The sequence below is a fragment of the Parasteatoda tepidariorum genome, chromosome 3 (assembly GCF_982258835.1).
Source record: "Parasteatoda tepidariorum strain Cologne lab strain chromosome 3, Ptep-v5.0, whole genome shotgun sequence".
Classification (NCBI taxonomy): Eukaryota; Metazoa; Arthropoda; class Arachnida; order Araneae; family Theridiidae; genus Parasteatoda; species Parasteatoda tepidariorum.
The window spans coordinates 102,650,650-102,672,590 of NC_141757.1; the positions used below are offsets into that span (position 1 = coordinate 102,650,650).

A 21,941-nucleotide genomic window follows, 5' to 3' on the forward strand; every position below is an offset into this window, starting at 1 on the left:
ACAAAATAATTGCGATGAATGTTTAAAAACGTTAAAGAAATCAGTCTCACTGGCAAGTGATATTTCGGTGGACAAATAATTATTTATCATTTGCATGATCCAATTTTCATCTCTGATTAATTTTCCTGTTTATAAAATAAAAATTCATCATCTTCATGAAAAGATATCTAAAAATGAAAATTATTAACCATTAATCAGGAAGTTAATGACTATGAAAATCATGGAAAAAGTGCATTCCAAATATTTATTATCTGAAACCAGTTAAAAGTACGCGAGAAAAAATCTGGTAAAATTTCCGAACTGTATGGTAATGAAATTTCTGATAAAAAAATAAACATTATTTTGGTTTACAAAACCTTAATATATGGTAATTAAACCATTCATTCAGCAATTCTTCCGTTCATATGGTAACGGTTTGCCAGAAATTCTGTTTTTCAAAATCATAGTTTTTATTACCACACATTTAGTAAAAAATGCAAAACGGAGAGTAAATTTAAACCAAAAAAGGCTTATATGTCCTCCTCTAAGGTATCATGGCAATATTTGATAATTTTAAAACATTTATCTCATTGTTTAGTTAAATCCTCCAAGAGCCCATGACCAACAACAGGCTGCTACGGGAATACTTTATGAAATTTTATCAAATATTATAAAATCGTATTTTATTTCTAATTGTACTAAAATCATAAGCAAGGAACTACGATAAAAATTACCGAATTTTTTGGTGTTTCCATAAAGCCATAATAAATTTTACCATATTCCAATAGTTTCTGCTATATTCTATTCCTCTGTGTTACGTATATTTGTAATTAAAACATTAATTAATTAAGCATGAAACAATTATTTCATTAAAAAAATTCGAACATTAAATGATACATAATTGAATCGAAGTGCTCTTCTGAAATAAATTATAAATAATGTAAAGGCACAAGCTTACATAAACATTTTTTTTATTAAGCTAACTCGTTTTCATTTCTATAAAGGTGAAATCTTTACTGCTACTTCCTGTGTTATAAATATTCAAGTTCAACCATTTCCTGTCTGTAAAAATATACCTGCAATGAAAAAAATATATTACAGGGAAAAAAGTGTTGCCAGGATAAAGTTTCCGTGATTGAATATTTCATTTAAATCTTTCCCAACTTATGGTATGTAATTATCTAGTTTTTTTTCCATTATAAGACTATCTTATAACATGCTCGATGGTCTTATAGTTTTTTTTTATAAGACCATCTTTTTTTATAAGATCTGTAAAAAATCTGTGAAAGCATGTGTGATATGAAAGCATTGGATAGTATTGAACTAATTTTTTTTGGCGAAATAGTGACATCGAACAGGACGAAAAAAGAAGTATCAATTTTTTTTCACCATAAAGATGGTTTATCCAAATATTGTTCAAATTTTGATATAGAGACTTTTAAACACTAGAAAAAAATAAAAACGGTCACTCACTAAAAAATTATCTTAAAACTTTTTTTAGAAGAATGTCTCAATATTTTAACACTCTGAGAATGAAAAGAAAAATTATCTTGATATACAGACATGGTTATCTGATTTATTAGTAATCTTGAAAAATTTAAAATCGAGTGCCTCTCATATTTTAGAGATTTTATTTTTATACTCTTGCAGAAAGTAGGAAAATCTTAAAAGTGATATTTTTTAATAATAAGTAATCGAGAAGGAAATAATAGGTAAATGGTAGATTTCCTACACAATAAAATCTCTACACTCTAACCCCCTTTTTTGTACAGTGTAAATTATGTAGGTCTCCGTTTATGGCAAAATAATTAATAGATTTTTACCAACGGGAGCACTTAAATATAACTTGATTAGACAAGCACGCATGAGAAATATACATTATCTTACAATAATTTAAGAGACACTTTCAGTTGTTGACATTTTTCTTTAAATTTCTCAAAAAAGACTTAAAGTATTATTTTATAACTTAATATGTGTTTAGGTCATGCGATTTCTCATATTTATTAATGAAATTTTTAGCTTTCAAAGGTTTGAAACACCGGCATTAAATTACTGAAGAAAAATAATTGCTTTTGAATACCCGCTGTCATAAAATGAAAAAAAAGAATTGCAACTTTTATATACTATTTTGGTTTTATCTGAAATAAATGCATAAAACTTTGTAAGTCTACCTTAAATAGTTATGGAAATACGAGCATATAAAAACTGCATTTTTTTGCTTCCGTTTTTTTGCTACAACAAAAAAAATGTTCAACAAAATTAACCAACATTTTTGTAAAATTTTTTAATTAATAGCAAAATTATTATTTCAGAAATTTGAAAAAAAATTTCAAAATTGCGCAAGATAAGAGCATTTAAGACAGTTTTATCATACTGCGCATGCACAGAATATTCAAGAAACTTTTTTCATAATTTTGTTGTAAATCATGTTTTACAGTGAATAGTGAAATAAAACTCTGGGAGAAGCGTGTTTCCTTATGATTGTTAGTAAACAATTGGTGCTTGCAACTCGAGAGGAAGAAGACTAAATTCAGCTGGTTGTGTATAAACAAGAAAGCGTTTTAAAGTAGGTTTATTATCACGTTGAATCAATTTTCGGAACAAATCTAATTTGGTACCCACAATTGACATTACGCGCTGGTGTTGAACCTGATTGGCTACTAAATCATGTCATAAACCAAAGTCGATAATTCAGCAGCCAATCAGATCCAATAACCACGTGTTACGTCCTTTACAGGTAAGACAGAAACGTAAAAATTAAGTAAAAATTAATAAACGTAAAAATTAGAACGTAATTAGTTGATGCCCTAGATTCGAATGGTTGACACTCTATGGTTTGTTATTAAGTCACTCTGTCATAATTTTGTTAACTTTTGTGCAATTATAATTATGAACGATCATTATATTTATGGTATATGCGACTGAAATACTCCTCTGCATGTGATTGCTCGTGTGTTTAGGTTTAGGATTGAGTGAATTTCTGTTACTGTTTTGAAATTTTTTCATATTGGTCATTTATTTAGAAATATAAAATTTTCCAATTCAATGAAATTCTAATATTTTAGATTTTAATTCTATTATACGTAAAAAGTGCTTATATCATATTTCTTTTTACACTTGTTTTATTCATTCTGCCATATTATGTATTCAACAATCAATCAAAAAAAATCTACATTAATAACTCTTTTTGGAATTTATTCTTAAAATTAAAAATATTAATTGTACATGCCATATATATTTATTTTGTTCCACAATGAAATAAATTTAAGAACTAAATTTTACAGAATTTATATAAATAAAATAAAACTGATAACTAAACAATTACAAATCACTTTATAAATTCTATTAAAAGTAAAAAATGTAAACGATAAACTCATCAATTTAACAAGTAGTTAATCATTTTGCCGTAATGTGGCGCTGGAAGCGCTTGGATAAGATGGGTTTTGCCACACTTTAAAAAGAGAGAGAGAAAGACGCATTGATGTTCCAACAATAAAGTGGAAACTTATATTATACGAGGGTTGCTATTTATATTTCTGGCCTAATAATGAAAAAACAAATATGTAGGATCGAAATTGGTTTTATTGGTTTTCAAAATATTCTCCATGATGATCAATACACTTTTGCATGCGTTTGAACCAATTTTCAAAGCACTTTTTCCAGTCTCATTGAGGTAACTCCAAAACATGCTTTTGGAATGCATCAACCGCTTCTTCGGGGGTCGAAAATCGTTGTCCACGTAATTTATTTTTGATGTGTGGGAATAAGAAGAAATCATTGGGTGCCAAATCAGGGCTGTACGGCGGATGACCCATCAGTTCGATCTTTCGCTCCGTCAGAAATGCCTTTGTTTGAGTCGATATGTGAGAGCTCGCATTGTCATGATGAAGAATGATTCGCCTGTTCTTCTGCTTTTTTCGAATTTCTCCGATGACTTCTGGCAAACAAATGGTCGTGTACCATTCAGAATTGACAGTCCTGCGTTGCTCTAACGCTACTGTTGCCACATGACCGTTAATGCCGAAGAAACAGGCAATCATTTGTTTCGATGCGCTTCTTCCTCGAACAACTTTTGTTGGTTTTGCCTCGTCTTGGAAGACCCATACAGTTGATTGCTGTTTTGTTCCCGGCTCATATGCATAGATCTATGATTCGTCACCTGTGTAGATGTTATACACAGCCTTTGATGTACCTTGAACGTATTTTTCCAACATTTCCTTGCACCAATCGACACGAGCCTTTTTTTGAGCGTTTGTCAGATTATGCGGGATCCAACGCGAAAAAATTTTTTTTACGCTCAAATGTTCATGCAATGTTTTATTGATGCTGGTCATACTAATGTCCAAAGACACCTCTATCTCACTGTATGTCACATGACGACCTTGCTTTATCAGTTCACGCACAGCATCGATCTTTTCTGGCACAACAACGGATTTTGGACTACCTGCACTACCTGGATCGAACATCGACAACGATTAAATTCGTTATACCAATTTTTTACAGTGCTGTAGGATGGCGCTTTATCTCTGAATAAAGAATTAAGTTCATCGAAGCACTCTTGTCTTGACAATCCACGTCGAAAGTTATGAAAAATAATGGCACGAAAATGTTCACGATTCAATTCCATTTTTTGAAAGAGAAGAACTTTTCAATTTACTGTCAGCAACACAAATGAAGCTATAATGGTAAATCGTCTGCTGAATTTATGTTTAAAAATATCAAACTTTCGATTAAAATCGTCTTCTGTTGCCAAGGCCAGAAATATAAATAGCAACCCTTGTATGCTAAAAATATTATATGCTTCAACTATTTGGGCAATTTTATATGTATTTAGCATAATTCTATAATTTTTGAATAGGTTTCTAATCTGTCTTTCTAATGAATGGATGGATAATTTTTGAATGAGTTTTAGATACATAATTATATTATGAGTTTTACAAATAGGATTAATTGTTAACCGATAGACACTTTTATTTTATTTTGAATAAAGCTCAAAATGTGTGTTTACAAAACTGGCAAAACTTTAATAAATTTTTTTTAAAAAATGGATGTGCTAAAATTACGCATTCCATATAATCGCCCGTTTGAAAAGAATATACTAACTCAAACTAACTCTTGGAAATGAATGATGATTTGTAGCATCTTTTGGATACTTTAAATATCATTTTTATACAAAAAAGTTTAAAATGCACACAGTTTTGTTAATTATCTATATTTATTAAATCTTTATTGATTTTAAACGTAATTTGTAAGGAGAAAGTTTATTTTTGTTGTAACCAAAGACAGTTTATTTTAGTATGAAGTAATTTCTTTGTCGCTAATATTTTGCCCATCATAAACTGTGCATTTGGCATATTTGCATACGCTAAAAATTTTAATTTCATCGCTAATTAATGTTTGAAATATTAATTTACCTCAGAGAATGAGAATTATTATTAAAATGCAAGGCAATTTAACAGTATGCCTCAGGGATATTTATTAATAAGGAATGAAATTTTGAACAAAATAATATTTCATTTAATTGGCTAAGTTACAAGTAGAAAAGCGTTTATCGAATTCACAAAGAAAGGCAATTACAACTCATTAATAGGGCATTTCATTTTGGGATAGATATAATTAGCAGTAAAGTTCAATTATCTTCATTTCTTTTGAATTATAATTGTACATTTCATCTTGTTTAATTTGAATAATTACGTTAATAACAGACATATATGTTTAGAAGCTTGACGGATGTTCTGTTTGTAAGTGTTTTATTTAAAAATTATATTTCGTTTAGTGACTTTTGGTTTCGTTTGATGTATTCAGATGTAAGGAATTATATCTACCCGTTAACTTTAATTTTTATTGCATAATCTGAAAATATATTTACATAAATGTGGTGTTAATATTTCGCGTCGGTTTTATTTACATTGATTAATTACTAGAACATTATAACTATTTATTTATGGTGAATAATTTAACGGAATCAATAATTTAATAATTATGGAATGAATAATTTAAATTTTTATGAAAATCGTCGTTAGTCAAATGTCTTTAGACATAGTCATTAGTCAAAAGAAAGATATTTCGAGATTAAAAGTTTCGACATAAATAACGTTTCATTATAAAAATCTGTAAAAAGTTGCTACCACTGCTTTTGTTGCTGAGATAAACTAAAAATTTTTAAACTACATGCAGTCACATTTTTTTATTTAAATTTTCTCTTCTTCAGTTTTTTCTTCTTTTTTTGTGCTTCTGCTTATAGACAACATTTATTTCCTTACGCATTAGAATATTCAATAGCTCGTTACAAAAACAGTTCGTTAAAAAACAAGAACATTATATTCTTTTTTACACGATAAACTACATGCAGTCACATTTTTTACTTACTTCTTCTCCTCTTTAGTTTTTTCTCCTTTTTTAGTGCTTTTGTTTATAGACAACATTTATTTTCTTACGCATTAGAATATTCATTAGTTCGTTACAAGAACAGTTCGTTTAAAAACAGGAACATTATATTCTTTTTTACACAATAAACTACATGCAGTCACATTTTTTATTTACTTTGTCACTTTTTAGTTTTTTCTTCTTTTTTGTGCTTTTGTTTATAGACAACATTTATTTTCCTATGCATTAGAATATTCAATAGTTCGTTACAAAAACAGTTCGTTTAAAAACAAGAACATTATATTCTTCTTTACACAATAAACTACATGCAGTCACATTTTTTATTTACTTTTTCTCTTCTTTTTTCTTCTTCTTTTTTGTGCTTTTGTTTATTGACAACATTTATTTTCTTACGCATTAGAATATTTAATAGTTCGTTACAAAAACAGTTCGTTTAAAAACAAGAACATTATATTCTTTTTTACACGATAAACTACATGCAGTCACATTTTTTACTTACTTTTTCTCCTCTTTAGTTTTTTCTTCCTTTTTTGTGCTTCTGTTTATAGACAACATTTATTTTCTTATGCATTAGAATATTCAATAGTTCGTTACAAAAACAGTTCGTTTAAAAACAAGAACATTATATTCTTTTTTACATGATAAACTACATGCAGTCACATTTTTTACTTACTTTTTCTCCTCTTTAGTTTTTTAATCTTTTTTTGTGCTTTTGCTTATAGACAACATTTATTTTCTTATGCATTAGAGAATATTCAGTAGTTCGTTACAAAAGCAGTTCGTTTAAAAGCAAGAACATTATATTCTTTTTTACACGATAAACTACATACCGTCACATTTTTCATTTACTTTTTCTCTTCTTTATTTTTTCTTCTTTTTTTGTGCTTTTGTTTACAGACAACATTTATTTTTTTACGCATTAGAATATTCAATACTTCGTTTAAAAACAAGAACATTATATTATTTTTCACACGATAAATACGATTCGGTACTATATTTATAAAAATGTATTTGTAACAGCTTTTTATTTTAAAATATATCTGTAACAGCTTTATATTTTAAAATATATTTGTATTTACATGTAAATTTCTGAGTATCGAACTTTTACTATAACTCAAGAAATAAAATAAAATTAATAAAAGGATAATTGTTTTAAAGAATTATTGCGAATACACACATAACTAAAAGTGTGCTTGTTCTTTAAGCAAAGTGCTTTTATAATAAAGCTATTAAATTGATTTTAATGCTCATAAGATTGTGTTGTCAATCAACACGCACACAAAAGGGAATGAATAAATAAATAAATGAAGGCTATAACAGTAAAAAATAAAATAAAATGAAATAATGACTACATGCACTATAAGTTTTTTTTTTACTCTCAACACCAAAAATGGTGGCAACTACTTTACATCAAATTTTAATGAAAAATAATTGCTTCTAATTTCCGGAAAACTAGAGTTCTTAAATGTCAATTGCTGCAATTGTAAGACAACAATACAAGTTGCAGTTGTTTCTTAATCACTTTAAACAGAATTCATCTCGATATATTCTCAAAAGCATTTTTATCACAAATGAAAATTCCTATATTTTTCGGAATAACTACATTATTTAACTGGGAAATGAAATGAGGACATTAAAAGTTAAAACTATATTTTTCCTTCTCGCGACAAGTAAAATTTATAGCAATATTAACGCCAAAGTGAATTCAGTGTTAATCAAATTTCCGTCTACTTTTGGTATAACTACAATATTTAAAATATAATTAGACATGGCAATATAAATTGCAATAATTTATTGATTGCAATTTGTATCACAAATTGATTGCTGATTTTGTTGTAATAATATCAACCAAAAAATTTATCACCAATTAAAATCTCCCACATTTTTATCGATTGATCGCTGATTTTGTTGTAATAATATCAACCAAAAAAATTTATCCCCAATTAAAATCTCCCAAATTTTTATCGATTAGCTCAAGCACTCAAATTTCTATTGGAGCTTTGATCTGGATAACAAGTTTCAATGAATTTTTATGCAAGATAATTTGTTCTCTAAATACATTTTAGCGACAATTGAAGCTTCGATCAATTTCCAACCAGCTAGAGTACTTAAATTTCACTTGGAGCTCTTTACTTGACGACAATTAAAAATGAAATTGTTTCCAAAAATGGTGCAAGCAAAATTTATGATCAATCAAAATTCTTCCACACACAAGTAAAAAGACAGGCATAAAAACAACAGAGAAAATGATAAAATTAAATTTATAAAAACTATAAAACGAACTGAAAGAGAACAAATAATTTTGTTGTTGTCATGCCCCAAAAAATTATAATAATAATAGCTCTCGAACTATTATCGAAGGACGTGGGGGGCGGATTTTCTGAGGGATACGTTTTGACTGATTTATACAAAAATGAAGATGCATCCTACATTTCTCGTTTTAGTTAAATTCTGTGAAAGAAAAAAGATTTTTCTAGGAACAGTAACTTGTATGGAATTATACAATTAATTTATTACAGAAAAAGTTGTTTTCCATTTAATACAAAAAGAAAGCAAAAAACTCTTAAAAAATATTTTTAAAGTTATTGTTATTTTAGTTTAATAGTTTAAATCAACGATTCTTAAAGATAATAAAATCAGAATGATTAAAATCTGGAGAATTCAATTTGTTACCCGTCCAATACTCAAAGCGAGCACTATATATATTTTAATAAGAGATAATCGAGTTAGTAAAAACGAAGATTCATGCTGAGTTTAAATTTATATTCAATTACAAAAATCTAGACTAATTTCTAGACACTGACACTCATATTGATGTATTTTAAATATCGCGATAGTATTATTTCAAAAGGTATTTTCATGATATATTTTGAATATCGTGTCTTACGATTAAAGTTAAATATTCGATAATTATGAAAAAAAAAGATTATACCAAGGTCAATATTATAGCAATAAATGCTTAATATTATTATGGCGTGAGTACTATTGATAACAATAACTATCGAATGCGATATTATCGTATTCGATATCGTATTACTGAATTTCCTTCAAGTAAAGAAAATATTGATAAATTTAAAAAAATGCAAATTAATTAAAACTGAAAAAAAATATCATCGTCAGGTTTCAATATATCTTAACGATATACTGAGATACTGATATTCTAATCTAGCTGAATCTGATTTCAGTTATAAAAATCTGATCTTTTTTGAAAACCTTTGCGCACACATTGATATATTCTAAACTTTGAAATAGCGATATTTCAAAGTGTATTCTAATGACACATCGTGAACACCATATCTTTCGATAAGTATTGAATACGATTGTTATAAACATCTATACCACAATCATTATCGAGAGCAATAAATTTCTAATACAATTATGTTCGATAACAATAATCCGTGAACGCGACATTATCGTAAGTCTTTGTAAGTTTCATTCAACTAACAAAAAGAAATTGACAAATATGAAAATAATGTAAATTTGTTAACGTGGATAAATATACCGGCATATCCAGAGATATCGTGAAGTATCGAGATAGATCAAGATATAAATATTTTGATCTAGAGAGATCTAAAGAAGTCTTACTTGTCAAGGTCATGCAAAATGCGTAGACTTGGCAAAGAACTAGACATCCAGATATATTGAGAATATTATATATTACGATAAATATCGAGTGTACGATGACCATCAAAAATAATTAGAATAAATATGCAATACAATTAAGTCATGAGTACTTCCGATAGCATTATAATCGAATGCGATATTCTTGTGAGAGTAGATAATGTACATTCAATCAAGGAAAATATTCACAGATATCAAAATAATGCAAATGAATTAAGATGTATTAAAAAAATATTGTGAAGTATCAATATAAATTAAAGATTTATCGCGATACTAATATTGTGATCTAGAAGGAGCTAAAGGATTTTTACCTGTTAATGTCATGCAAAATGCGTATGCTTGGCAAAGAAAGTCTCCAAAGATCCATTGATGATTGATGGCCGATGCAAAGCTCATAGGTGTGCCGAGTGCTGAAATGCAAAAGTCACTCAAGCTCAGATTCAGCAGGATTATGTTCATTGGCGTTCTCAGCTTCTTGGTTCCACCAACAACAATTATCACAATCAGATTATTTACGCAACCCACTACCATTATGAAGCACAGAACACATGCTGCAATAGTGTAGCCTATAGGAGAAAGATCTTCTTTTCCCACTACACCAGAAACTGTTGATGTTTCTGCAACTGATGCAGCTGCTGCTTCAGTTATGTTTGTAAAAGGATTGTTCATAATCGAAAGATTGAGTGGATTTGACATGGACTTTATTTTCGTATGTTGGATTCTTCTGGATCAAATAGTTTGTAAGTGAAGAATGGTTGAAATTCTACAATCATGATTTTCGATTTAAAAGTTCTAGATTCAAATGAAAGAGCTTTGTACAAACTTGTTATTTTTTAAGAAGGTCAAGAAAAAGAAAGATAAGCTTTTTGGTTTTTTCTTTAAAAAAATCAAACAAAATTAATGCCTGCTTAAATCACGCAGCAAACTCTCTCTTCAATCATGTGTAGCCCGATGTTGAATTTTTAATTTAATATTTTTACGGTTGAATACAATTCTAGATTCGTTCCTCTGGATTCGGTTACTAATTATTTGTCCGAAATTTATTTTCCAGTTCTTACATCTGAGCTCGGTTCTTGATTCTGAATCAAGTTCCACTTTGTACGTCTGAATTCGGTTCTTGGCTATTTTTTTTTTATAAAATCAGTTTCTACTTCTGACGTCAGAATTCGGTTCTTGCTTATGTTTTCTGAAATCAGAATCTATTTTTCGGTATGAATTTGGTTTGTAATTTTTAATCGGTTCATAGTATCAATTTTTAAAACAAGTTTTTTTTCAACATCGAATAAGAAAATAAGAATTTATAAGGCAAATGTGCATTACATAGAAAAACATTTTTGAGTAGAATTTCTTTTTAAATAAGAAGGAATCTAATATTTAATAAAATATGCTGCGATTGGCACAGTTCTAACTATTTTCGAACTTGACTTCTTTATAACTAATGAATACTGAAATCTTGTAAAACATCAAGTATATAGCACCAACAACTTTTACTTTATCACAAAATTTAACTATACCTCACTTAATAAGCTCCTGCATTGTGTGCTAATTCGATTTCCTTACGTTCTTAATATACTGACATTTTTTTAAAAGGATTATAATTTACAGCTTTGAAATTAATTAATTTATCAACAACTTTAAAATATCTATCCATTATACCAATATAAATACTATTTAAACTATTTTAAGAGTAATACATTTGCAAGCTTCATAGAACATCGAAGACAAATTAAATATAGTAAAATTAGCAATATTTACGTATTTTAAATGCAGCAATTAATGATACTATGATAAATATAAAATTGACCATGAATTCCTATCATGTATCGAATAAAAATCATTTTTCGTGCCAAGCGGAATCAATGATTTAAATTTTATTCACTGCGGCCGAACGAGAGCAAATTTAGAGATTTATGGGTGATCCTCATAGAACGGAAATCGTCGACCTACTGAAAGAAGTCGGTGAAAATCTTCTGTTTATATGTCCACACGTGGTATTCTGTTCCCTCAGAACAACTAAAGCGGAACTATTGGTGACATAAAGATCTCTGCGACTGCGCTGAAATTCTTGGCGACGTTTTACGCGCCTTTCGGTGGGGCTTAGATCGCTGCCATCATTCGAAAAGTAAAAGCGCTCTTGGCAAGCCACAGTACATAGCTTAGAAGTGTCGAATGAGACTTTTATATTCGATCAACGGTGGTTACAAGAACTGAAATAAGTTTTTAATTTGCTGAATGTTTATTTTTTTCTAAAAAAGAACGTTTAAAAGATTTTTTTAAAGAAAATAATAAATAAGATTTTCACTTAAATGGCAATTAAAGTTACATGAAAATTGTTGTTGGAAACTTTAAGTAAACTTATTACGATATAATTTGTCCTAGTGGAGCTTTAGTTCCATATTATTATTGCATGGATTTTTAAGAATATGAAAAAAAAATCATAAATTAATTTTATTTAATTTTTTATAGTATATAGTAAATTATCGAGATAACAAGAAATGAAATACGTTTTTAATTTGTTAAAAGTTTTTTCTAGAGAACATTTAATATTTCAAGACATAAATTCTTTTCTCTGAAATTTCGTTTGAGTTATATGAAAATTTTCCATTAACTTATCACATTCATATCATTTATCTAGTAGACCTTCAGTTTTATATTATTATAATATACTTTTTAATTAAAAAATTTCTAAGAATATAAATAGAATATAAATAGAATATGAAAAACATTAAAATATATAACATAATAAGGATATAAAATATTCAGAAATTAATTTCAAGACATATAAAAAAAATATTTTTACTGAAATTACATAAAATGTACTTTAAAAAATTGCAGTTAGAAATTTTCAGTAAGCTTATTAAGTTCATTTCATTTGGCTTAGTTGAGCTATAGTTATCTATCTTTAATTTCGTAAAAACGAAATATGATTTTTTATAATAAATAAGAATCTAAAATAAATAATAAATTAATTTCTAACCTCTAATTTCAAACTTCTCATAAATATTAAAGAATTAATTTCAAAAGATACAAACTATATTATGAAATATGAAAAATAGTAAAATATCACCCTGAATTACTTTTAATCTAACGTTCAAATTTTAGTGTTTAAACATTACTTTTTTTAATGAATCTAGAATTTTGACTGTGAAAATATGCGGAGTAGCCCCCAATCTAGATATTTAAAAAAATAATTTATGGAAATTTAATAGTATTAGTAGAAATATTTTAATTTTTCTGTTTCTTATTGATATTATAATTACTTTAAAATGATGTTTTAATTACTCTTTTGAAGCAGCAAAAATACTAAATCTTTAAAGAAGTAACAAAGAGACTGTTGGAGATTTTAACTTTGCTTTCAATTTTGGTATGGCTATTAAATTTTCCTTTAAAAGAATAGTTAAAATGTCTTACAGACGAATCACCTTTTTTTTTATCAAAAGCTTTTACTTTAATTATAAAATGCTCTTTTCTTCTAAAAAATTTTATAGTTCCATTTATTTTTTAAGTTATAAATAATTATAAATAATTATTTATGCACATAAAAGGAAAAAAAGGTTATATTTTTAAAAAAAAGTATGTTTTTACGAATAGAGGCATTTGCGAAACAAACTAATTTCTTTTATTAGAAAAAAGTCTCTCGTAAATTACAAACTGTGACTAAGCTTGAAAAATAATGCATTTTCAAAAACCATTACGTAAGTATGACGAAGATTTGAGACTTCCTTATTTTTGTTAACAAGGGAAGAGTGTGTCACTAAATCACTAAAAATATACTCTCGTATTGTTTGAAAGACGTCAAATTTTTAACGATTTGGAGTTTGAAAATAGTAAGATATCCCCCTGCATTACTTTTATTCTAACAACCATATTTTAATGTATAAACATTACTTTGCTTTAATGGATTTGGAATTTAGACCACAAAATTAAGCGGAGCTGCCGCACTACGATTTTGTCGAAAATTATGTCGGTTTTTACTTAGTATGTTTTTAAGTCTGACCTTGTAAACTAATTAATAGTAAGCACTTGGTTAATTAATTTTTGAAATGCACCTTTTGAGCAAACTGGTTCTTAGTACGTGAAAATCCAATCATCTGAGCAAAGGATATTCTATGTGAATTTCTTTTTTTGATAACTTTACCATAAGTTATTAAAAAGGTTCCGTGTCACAAAAATCGCAAGAATCATGAGCTTTTAGTGTTATTTAAAAAATAATAGAATTAAAGATATTTCAAATGGCAGAAAACAAAACTGTGATTGTTATTACAATTTTAACGCTGGATAAGGCATGCCTTCCTTTTTTTTCTATCGTATTCTACTTATCTCAATAATCAGTTTTTAATGCTTCTTAATACTACAAACATATGCATCAAAATCTGTTGAAGAAAATGCATGTAATTTGGTTTATATACCATTTTCAATTTAGATTACTTACTTTATATAGGAAATTTGTAAATCATTTTTCAATTTCATTTTGTTAATTTTTAAGACTTTTATCGAAGAAAATAAAAAAAAATTTGTGCTGTTAGTTCAATTTTTTAAATAATAATAATATAAAATTGCGGAAGACTATTTCAAAAATGAAATTTTTTCTCTTTAAAATAGGACAAAAATATTTAATATTGAAACATTACATTTTAAGTTATATCAAAAATTAGAAACATAATTTTAAAAAAAGCAATAATCTAAAATTTAAGGAAAACTGTGGAAATGTCTACTTAGTCTGCAACGTAACAAGCACATTTTAACGAAATAGAGCTCATAGCGGAATTAATTAAAAACGTCTCGACCTGTAGTTCGAGATTCTGATCGAGCTAAGCACAATGATTGAATAACATTATTATCGTGTATCTTTCAGTCAGTATTTGGTAGCTAATATGCATTTAAGACCAGTGTTGAGATTTACAATTATTTTATTGGTTATAAAACTATTAAATACATCCAAGCTTAGAAGTCTCTAAGTGTCCAAAAAGCTTTGATAGTCTGAAAGTCGAAAAGTTAAAAATTATTTTGAATCTGCAAAAAAAAATTGACAGATGCCTGCATTAGCTGATAGCTCCTCTGATATTCGGAATTTATGCAAAATAATAGAAATACAAAAATATTCTAATAAAAATATTGATAATAAATAATATAAAAAATCAAAATAATAATTGTTTAAAACAGTTTGTAAAAAATACAATAAATTCATTGATGTAAATAACTATTGCACCTTCTCAGGGGTTTGCCTTATTCAATAAAATATCTGTAATAATTCGTTCCTCTCTATTTGCGTCTGACTTAGTTTGCCTGAAAACACTGCAGTTCAATCAGGTTTTCTATGTAATACACAAGCCTTTTTAATACGGAGGCATTTTTAGTTGAAAAAATAAATAATTCTATAAGTAATCAAAGTTAGAAAAAGTTAAGTACTGCTGAAGGCCCTCTAGATATAAGTCAACGAGAGAGGGATTTTCCTCAAGCATCAAAACTCCTTTCTCTCGTGTATTATCCAGTGTGGAATTCTGGAAAATCAGAAGAAATTCGGAAATCAGAATAAGTGCTCGAAAATCAGAAGAAATTTGGAAGAACTATTTACATTGGCCAAATATTGGGAAAAAAGAGAAAGGTCAAATCAAAAGGAAGGAAAAGAAATGAACTACTTTTTGCATTAACTTCAGAAAAATGGCGAAAATTTAAAGAGACTGAAAGAGCTGAAAAAAAGTTAAAGCAAGAAAGTATGCCGAAGAGAAAAGAAGAAAAAATACTTAAAAAGAGAAGAAGCATAAAAAAATAAGGGGAAAAAGAGTAAGGAAAAATGATAAAGTAATAATAATAATAGTAATAAAAGCATCCTCGGATAACATAATGATAAACATTCATCATTCAGAATCAACTATTAAATTGTGAGAAAGAAAGAAAATATTTTTTAATGCTGTATTCAACCCTACTTTATTTTCCATTTCATGACTGACAAAAATTGCGAAATTTTCTACGTTAATTGTGATTATATGTTATAATTTCAATAAAAGTCTTGTTTTTAGACATTTGTTCGGCTTATGAGTTCATAAAGAGCATTAAAAGTCACAAAATTAAGTGTTAATTAGCAGGAAAATTTAGTGTTCATTAACTGGTAAAAACTGTTCCTTCACTTGGTTATCTTGCTACTTATTATTTGAACAACCAAAAGCGTAAAACTATATTATCTAAGTTCTCTACAACTTTTTTTTTCATATAATTTGCATTTAATGGGAAGTATGTTGATACTGTCATTTAATTAAAATTGCGAATTTTAAAGTTATTATTTTTTTAAAGACAAGCTATGCTTAAGTGTTCCTCCACTGCTTAGTTTAACCAAACATAAAAATAATTATCTGATCATATCAGGATCGTTTTCAGTCAATTAAGCGTATAAATAGCATCATAAGCTATGCCTCATATCTTTAAATTGCCTCATATCTTTAAATCCGACATGCGAAGTCGAGCAACTTTTCACCATTTAATATGAGGAAGAAGATATTTAGCATCTTCACTACTGAAACATACAGGAATAGGGCAAAAAAATATTTTACAGTTCCGAATTTTTATTTTACTACCATTAGTCATAATAAGATAAACAAAATGGGAATTATACAGCCAAGAAGCTAATAATTTTAGGTTCACATACGTGGATCTCAGGTTAAAACTAAGTAAAAAAATATAAATATTACAAATGTTAACTTGTACTAAAAGTGAACCAAATATGCATATTGTTATATTATGATCCATTTAAGTACAATGATGAAAATATTTAATAATCATTTAGAAAATATAAATTTCCAAAAATACGAACTTTTATCTAAGTACAATGCATTAAATCGCGGTTTCAAAGCTATTTTAATTATGCAAACCACGCTAAATAAATAATTCTTGAAAAGAATCTAACATTGATTATAAAAATACACTTAATTCTTGGGAGAAATATTTCAAAATTATGGAAAATAGCACAAAAACTTGAAGTTATTAAGTGCATGTATTTATAGTGCACAAACAAAAACGGACCACTCTGAATAACTTTTGATAGGGTCTTCATGTTCTAGGACTTAATCGTAATGGATCGAGGGGGTGACTTCAAATATGCTAATTATCAAATGCAGACGATATTTTAAGATACAAAACCAGACGCTAAAACGTACCTTCTCTGAATAAATATGCCTTTTTATGTAGTTTCAGATTTCTGACCCCCAAAATTTAGGGGGTATGCCAATTGCCAATTGCCCGGTCAGGAGAGAGCTCCAAAAGTTAGACCCCGTAATGTTAATTTTACTTTTTGCGTATTTGGCTATATCTAGAGCACTTTTTAAGCAAATTGAAAAATTTCTGCACGTAATTTTAAAATTCGCTTATCCAAAAATAGTTCCATGCAAAAAAAAATAATAACTTTTAGTAAATATTTATTACTTTTTATTGTTTTGTTTATTAGTGATCGAAAAAAGTGTTGAATTGTAAGGTATAAAATTTTTTTCAATCATGTTAGGGAGAGTAAATTTAAATGGCAAAATACCAAATTTAAGCAAAATCGGTTGAATAGTTCCTGAGAAATCAAATTTTAAATATCTGACTTGAAATTTTTTTCTCAGGAACTTATTTCAATAAAGAAGTAATTTTCAGTTCAGTGTATGTTTTAAGCTATGTTTAGTTAAAGAAGAAAAACAAATACCCCTGAGATCTTACTAGATTGCTTCAATAAATATTTTATTTTTGAAAAGAAGTTTTTTCTTCGTATCTTTCGTAAGCCGAATGAAATAACTTCTCTTAGTTTAGCGTCTTCGTTGATGCAATTGCTGTTAAATTTCGACATATACGTAGTTTCAGATTTCCATTGGATATATATTTGATGCGTTACTATTGCTGTATGGAATGTAAATGAAATATAAGTAACCAGCATTTCTCATTTCTTCATCGAATATAAAATAGATAAAATAGAAGGTAGTAGTCATTTGGTTACAGTCCAATTTCGTGACTATCTCTACTCATATTAGACGGTCAATATAGGCTATAAAATGAATCAATTTATACCATCGGCAATCTTATCTATAAAACATACTGTTTATAAATAAGACAAAGTTATTTCTCTAGAAACAATATTCCCAGCATTGTGAAAGATGCCAAAAGATTGGTATAGCAGTTTCCTACGCTTGAATTGTAAAAAGTAAAAAATTGTGCAGTTTAAAAGTTGGGGAAAGTAATTTCATGAATGTTTAATAATATATCATAAAAATTTATGTTTACACAGGTGAAAATAAATAACATTTGAAATCATCATAAAATTTTGTAAAAAATATTTTTTATTTCATATGATTTTCATTTTAAATTATAACTGCTAAAATCAGTGACGTAGTATTTGGGTGGATGTGGGGGACAAAACTCCCCCTGAAATTAAACATTATTGATTAACGAATTATTGTACGGTAAGTAGGATGCAAATATAAAAAAAGTTTTCATCAATCTATTTTTAGTAATACAGTCAAACCCCGCTATAGTGAACACGGTTTATAGTGAACTTCCGGATATAATGAACGAAATGTTCGTTCCCGTGCCTTGCTATACACGTATAATATTATTTTTTGTGGATATAGTGAGCTAAGAAAGTGAGGAAATTGGATATTATGCATTTTTTTATGTCTTCGGCTGATTTGTTTTAATAATTTTGAAATGCCTACTTCAAAATAAATACTTATACTAATTTTTAAAACCATCTATACAGTGGAATGTAGCGATAAGCACTTTTTTTCATGTTTGCTTCTTTTATCTCACTTTTCCATCTCTAAGCAAAGGACAACCCAGTCAGATGTATGGACAAATTTTTCCCTGCATCAACTAAAGGTTACAATTTTTTTTTGTACACAAGATGAACAATGATAAAATATAAAAGCAAGTTAACACGTGTTTTGTTACTACGTATTATTTTTCAGTCATTTCTGCATTTCATTTTATTGGTGATTTATTTAAATAATGTATAATAAAAAGAAGGAGTTCGTAACCTTTAGTTAAAATTGTTTGAGGAACGGATATAGTGAACTCCCGGTTATAGTGAACAGAAATTTCGGTTCCTTAAAGGTTCACTAGAGCGGGGTTTGACTGCAACCATATATATATATATATATATATATATATTAAAGTTATTACTACATTTTTTAAAGTAATCTTTTTTTTTATACGCGCAGAATAAAACTCTGATAAAATTACTGTACGGAATGATAATGAAATTTCTGGTAAAAAAGGCAATAATTTTGGTAACACGGTAAATTTACCATATTATCATAGTTTTGACCATACTTTTTTTTTCTCTGTCTAAAATATAAACTGAGAAACTACACATCTATCTGGCAAGGACCAATAACAGTATGATGACACGTTATTGTGATACTACTTAATATATTCACTCAGTACACTGTATTCACCGCGTGTTTACCACAGATTGTCATTAAGGATATAATACTCAGTGAACATATTCTAGTTTCTAAACTTTGCATTGCAAGCAATATCAAACTTATATTGAGCAATAGAGATACGATAGCTTCCAGCGGAATTTAATCAACGTATTCGTTTCTGTATTTGAAATACGTTATTAAAATTATGTCTCCATTCCTCGATATAATATTTCAGACATTTCCAGTTATTAATTTCTGAAAGCTTCACAACACTTTGGTTTACATTACCTTTATTGCGTAGATGTTTCCTATGTAATGTTTTGTTATATTATTTTGGTCAAAATTTAATATCTCATTTATTTAATCATTTATCAAAATTAAGATTATTGCAATAATTTGTTTGGTAATGGTTTATTTAGAATAATTATCTTATTTCCAATTATTTTTCATCGTAAAATATGTTGTATTCAAATTTATATATAGATTACATTAAAATTTTAATAGCTTTTTTCTTTCCTTTAGTGTTATAAGACAAGATGTTTTAAAATGAAATGAATGTTTCAAATTTACTAAAGACTTATACACAAAGACTTTTTAAAATAAAATACTAACGAAACGAAGTACATTTGAACTCAATATCATTTTATTGTATCTTACATTGTAAAACAAAATGCTCTAAATATAAAAACGATGCAGTTCATTAAAATATGCATGCATAAAGTTTAATGAAGATAGGAGATGATTTTGACTGAAAATATTTGAATTTTTAACGACTTTTCTCTTATTTGTTATATTAAAAAGCGATGACTAATAACAATATTATAAATGTAATGAATCCACAATCTATTCATACTCAAAACTATATTAATAAAACATATTACTTTGATAGAGCTCATGAAAATGTGAAAGAATCAATTGAAGTGTAATTTCTTTTTATAACAAGAAAAGGAAAATCATTTTCGAAAAACCTGTTTAGTATTCATGAACTATTTAAAAATATCTAACAAGAATGCAAATTCCTATCAACTTTATGAGTTTTTCCGGCATTTAAATTTGACTATTTTTAAAAGGATGTTAATATAATTGAATGTTTTGCTAATCCCCACCTCTTTTCATTCAGAAAATGTGCAGAAATATACAGAATATACAGAAGTATACAGAAATATACAGAATATATTATAAATATACAGAAGAATCTCGCAAATCCTGCCCACTGTAATCTGAACTTCCGGATAATGAGCTCAAATTGAATGCTACAACTAAAAGTATTAAGGAATTCAAAGCTACGATAAAGTTTTCAGTATATCAATAGGAAAGGGAACAGCTATTTTCCATTTCAAATTTAAGTGCAATTTTTCATGAAATTGAACTAAGAAAATGTTTAAAATTCTTAATTGCACTAAGATTAATGTAAGATATGGTCAAAATGATACACAATGTTTCAATTTAAGTGATCACAAACGAATAAAATTATTTACGATGTTAGCACCACGTTAGGAACGAAGAACTAAAACAAATTGAGCTATGAGCTGGCTATGATCTTATTTTCTCACATAAAGACCCAGATTTTTGCTTCTCATCGGCATAATATCAAGAAATATTTTAAATAATTGTTATTTCTTACCTGTAAAATATTTCCTTCATTACTGAATTAAGATGCCTCAGATGAGTGGGAGCCCTTCGTTCTCCCGCGCCACAGGTCCTGGGTTCGATTTTCGGGCCGGGCAGGGTTGAATCAGCCTTTCATCCCTTCAGTGGGTCGATAAATGAGTACCAAGTATGCTTGGGAACTAAACACTGGGGGTTCCACACTCGGCTGACCTCCTGACCGGAACATCTTTTTCTGCACCCCAGAGCCCAAGGTCAAGAAAACTGAGATGGGCACAGTTGGCCTTGGCCCTCTATGAGCTGTCGTGCCATTGAGTTTAGTTTACTGAATTAAAGGTATTTGTCTGCACTATTTATTTATCATTCATTCTTAGCATTCCATGCTATAGTTCCGTTTTTAATTACTGTGTGTAACCTACCCATGTTAATTTGTTTTAAAAAATAAGTATTTCTAATTTAGATGTACCAAACTGTCGTCAAGAAATAATTTTTTTTTTTGTTAATCATGGAGATTGGTGAGCTGAGTGAGCAATGCCTCTTAGCAAATAGAAAAAAATTTTCAAAAATCTAATCCGGTTTGATATTTTAAACAGCTCTTTACTATTACAGTTGATGAGTTGGATTTAGAACATAAATTAAATAGAAATTCTCATAAGTCAAACTAAACACGCAGGCCTTACTACCAGAGTACTTGAAAAGGTTTTAATTTCATACTAATCACGCTTCGACAAGTTGAATAACTTTCTGAATTCGCGTCGAAGTAATTCTAATTAAGTGAAGCGAACATTTCTGTGCCCCCATACCTAATTTACTCCCATTTAAGGTACTATAAAGCTGCAGTTAATGAAACTCTAGCTAGCTCAAGCCTAAGATATGCTGAAATTAACTAGTAATTTGAAATTAGGCTTTTGCGTTGAAAGTAATGGTAAAATTTGCTATAATTCCTTAAATGATATA

General features: G+C 28.1%; 1 protein-coding gene across 1 annotated transcript in view; it reads right to left on the bottom strand.

The window, feature by feature from the left end:
* LOC107454625 (melanopsin-B-like) overlaps positions 1-12,002 on the bottom strand; it is a 206,583-nt gene extending 194,581 nt beyond the window's left edge. Inside the window, exon 1 of the mRNA XM_071183841.1 lies at positions 10,299-12,002. Coding sequence (XP_071039942.1) covers positions 10,299-10,683 — 385 coding nt within the window. The 5' untranslated portion in view covers positions 10,684-12,002. The remainder of the gene's footprint in view (positions 1-10,298) is intronic.
* Between the last annotated feature and the right edge of the window lie 9,939 nt (positions 12,003-21,941).